Here is a 2,716-nt window from a genome sequence, read left to right on the forward strand (position 1 = left end):
CTTTTGTATTTGTCATAATCCAAATCCTCAGCAGAAAGGTGCCTTGCATTGACTAGATCTCAGAAAGTCACATTAATAATTCTCAAAGTATTAACCATTTCCTGATTTATACAGTCTAGTTTACAAATGTGATCATGCTAATTTACTATTTCAAATTTTTTAACAATTTATCATTTCCTTAAGATAAAGTCATTTTATTTATTTTTGAGGGGGGGAGGGGAGAGAAGAGAAAGAGAGAGAATTTTTTAATATTTATTTTTCAGTTTTCGGTGGACACAACATCTTTATTTTTTTATTTTTATGTGGTGCCGAGGATCGAACCCAGTGCCCCGTGCATGCCATGCGAGCCCGTTACCGCTTGAGCCACATCCCCAGCCCAAGATAAAGTCATTTTAGAGTTTTCCATGACAATCCAGACTAAGTTATAACCCTTATATGCACTTGCATTTATTCTATACCTAATTTGTTGAAGTTCCTGTACTTCTTCCTTCACATCAATCACACTTATCTTTTAAAATAGCTGTCTTTCCTGATAGATTTGAACTCCACATATTGGATATTGTCCTAGGTGATTAACAAATATTTCTAAGAGTTATAGTCCTAATTATGTTATATTTCTCAGTTGTAAACCAGAAAGACGAACCCACTGTGGTTAGGCTATAAATTTCTAGTTCTACAGAGCTAAGGTTTTGAATACAAGAATTTCACCCTAAGTACTACCTTGTCATATCTTTTGACAAGTAATAATTTACCCTATCCTTAGGGACACCCCTACCATAACAGTATGTTTTCAAACTTCAAAAAGGCGATCCATCTTCATTAATACCTAAATTTATAAAGAGGGTGTTTCACTTTACCATATCCAATTACCTTTCACAGATTTTATCAACTTGCAGTTGTGCCAAGTTTTTTCACAGGCCGGTCCTTCCATTTTAGGAGGCTTCAATTAACTAGATTTAGTTGTGTCATGGCTAAATGGATGTGACTAGAAAAGGGTAGCATATAGCAATCTCTATGTAAATTATTTCTCTATTGGTTAACATTTATGTTTGAAATTGGAAAATCAACTAAAAGGAACTTAAATTAATTTCCAACAACCATCCATTACAAAAAGGGGGTCAGGTGTCACTATTTTTGATTCCAAGATAGCAACAAAACTAAATCCTATTTCAAAACAGCAAATGGGAACAGAAGTCAATAGGCTTTGCTTTTTGTCTTTTATTTTTAAAACACTACACATTTACTAAGTGCACTGCAGAATTTTAAATGCTTTTAAAAGCAATGGGCATATAAGTTTAAGGTAACTTGAGGAAGCAATGTAAATCTTCATTTTCTACTGTAGCAAAGATTCCTTCTATATATAAATATAGAAACCCCATTAGCGTCCAGAACAATGCCTAGCCCAAAATGAGCATTTAATACTTATTTGTTGAACAAATGAAAGATACTCGAGTTTGCGAGCTGGGAAGTGACTGTCGCCCTGAAGCAGGTATGCAATCTTTTCAGCAGGCTAGCTGGCATTTTCTTATCTCCTCGCCCTCAGGGTGGCCAAAACGGGGTCCCTATATCCTTCCACTCCTCAGGTAACCCGCTAATTTCTCACACAGCTGCAGCTGTTTCTGAGGACTTTCTGGTTCAGCTGAGTGTGGGCAGCAAGCAGACCTGGACTCAGCCCTCTGGCTCCAACACCCCAAACAAAGAGTCTGGGCCCTTGTTTTTCCAAACCGTGATAAACAACCAACCTGCTCGCCCTCGCCTCCCCATGCAGACAGACGCCTCGGTGCCAATACCAGCTCCGCCTGACACCGTGAGAAAAGAGAAACAGCAAGTCACCACCGCTAGGAGCGGGAGCGAGGCGAACGCGCCACGCACAGAGCTGCGCCCCCAGGTGCCCGTCTTTCCCGCGTGCTCCGTCGTCCGACGCCTCACGCGCGAGGTTGCGGGGGCCGCGGCGCAAGGGCAGCCCCGGGCGCGTGCGCGCGTAAAGGGAGGGGGCACCGCGCGCCAGCAGGTGGGCGCGTCCTCCCGCGCGCGTGCGCGCACACTCTTTCTCACGTTCCCGGTGCGCCTCGTCCCCTCCCCGCCGAGAGCGCGCGCCTCCCGCCCTCGCGCCAGGTCCCGCTCAGTCTGTCAGCCGCACACTCCCTAGAGCTCCTGCCAGGGCCGTCGCCTCGGCCGCGGCTCTCCAGCCCGGCGGCTCAGCCTTGGCCTCTCGGCGCCCTGTCTCAGATCTCCTCCCCGCTTCACCACTACCCTTCCTTTCCCGCCCTTCTGACCCACCCACCCCACTTAGAGAGAGCCTGGATACGAAGCAGGCGGGCTTGAGAAGGGGGTTGGAAAAATGGAGGTGCCGCGCCTGGATCATGCCCTCAACAGCCCCACCAGCCCCTGTGAGGAGGTGATCAAAAACCTTAGCCTGGAGGCCATTCAGCTGTGCGACCGGGACGGTAAGAGCGGCCGGGACCGAGAGGAGAGGGGCCGAGCCCGCGCCAAGGCTTGCGGCCGCCCGGGCCCCGCCGACGTCGCCCGTTCGGGCGGCAGGGTCTTTTGTTGTCCCCCAGGGTGCTAATAAATGCAGGTGCGAGGTCCCCTCCTTCCCCTCTCACCCCAGAAACAAAAGGACCCCAGGGCTTGCGTCTTGGCGAAAGTCGCCCTGGTCCACGGCGTGGGTCGCCGCCTTCGCCTGCCTGGCCCGGGGAGGGCGCCGTTGGCGCCC

The 2,716-nt window shown here is 48.6% G+C and overlaps 1 protein-coding gene across 1 annotated transcript in view; it reads left to right on the forward strand.

The window, feature by feature from the left end:
- The first annotated feature begins 2,081 nt into the window (after positions 1-2,081).
- Phyhipl (phytanoyl-CoA 2-hydroxylase interacting protein like) overlaps positions 2,082-2,716 on the forward strand; it is a 58,365-nt gene continuing 57,730 nt past the window's right edge. The window contains exon 1 of the mRNA XM_015504684.2: positions 2,082-2,447. Within this exon, the coding sequence (XP_015360170.1) occupies positions 2,342-2,447 (106 nt within the window). The 5' untranslated portion in view covers positions 2,082-2,341. The remainder of the gene's footprint in view (positions 2,448-2,716) is intronic.

The sequence above is a fragment of the Marmota marmota genome, unplaced genomic scaffold (assembly GCF_001458135.2).
Source record: "Marmota marmota marmota unplaced genomic scaffold, marMar, whole genome shotgun sequence".
In the NCBI taxonomy this organism is placed as follows: domain Eukaryota; kingdom Metazoa; phylum Chordata; class Mammalia; order Rodentia; family Sciuridae; genus Marmota; species Marmota marmota.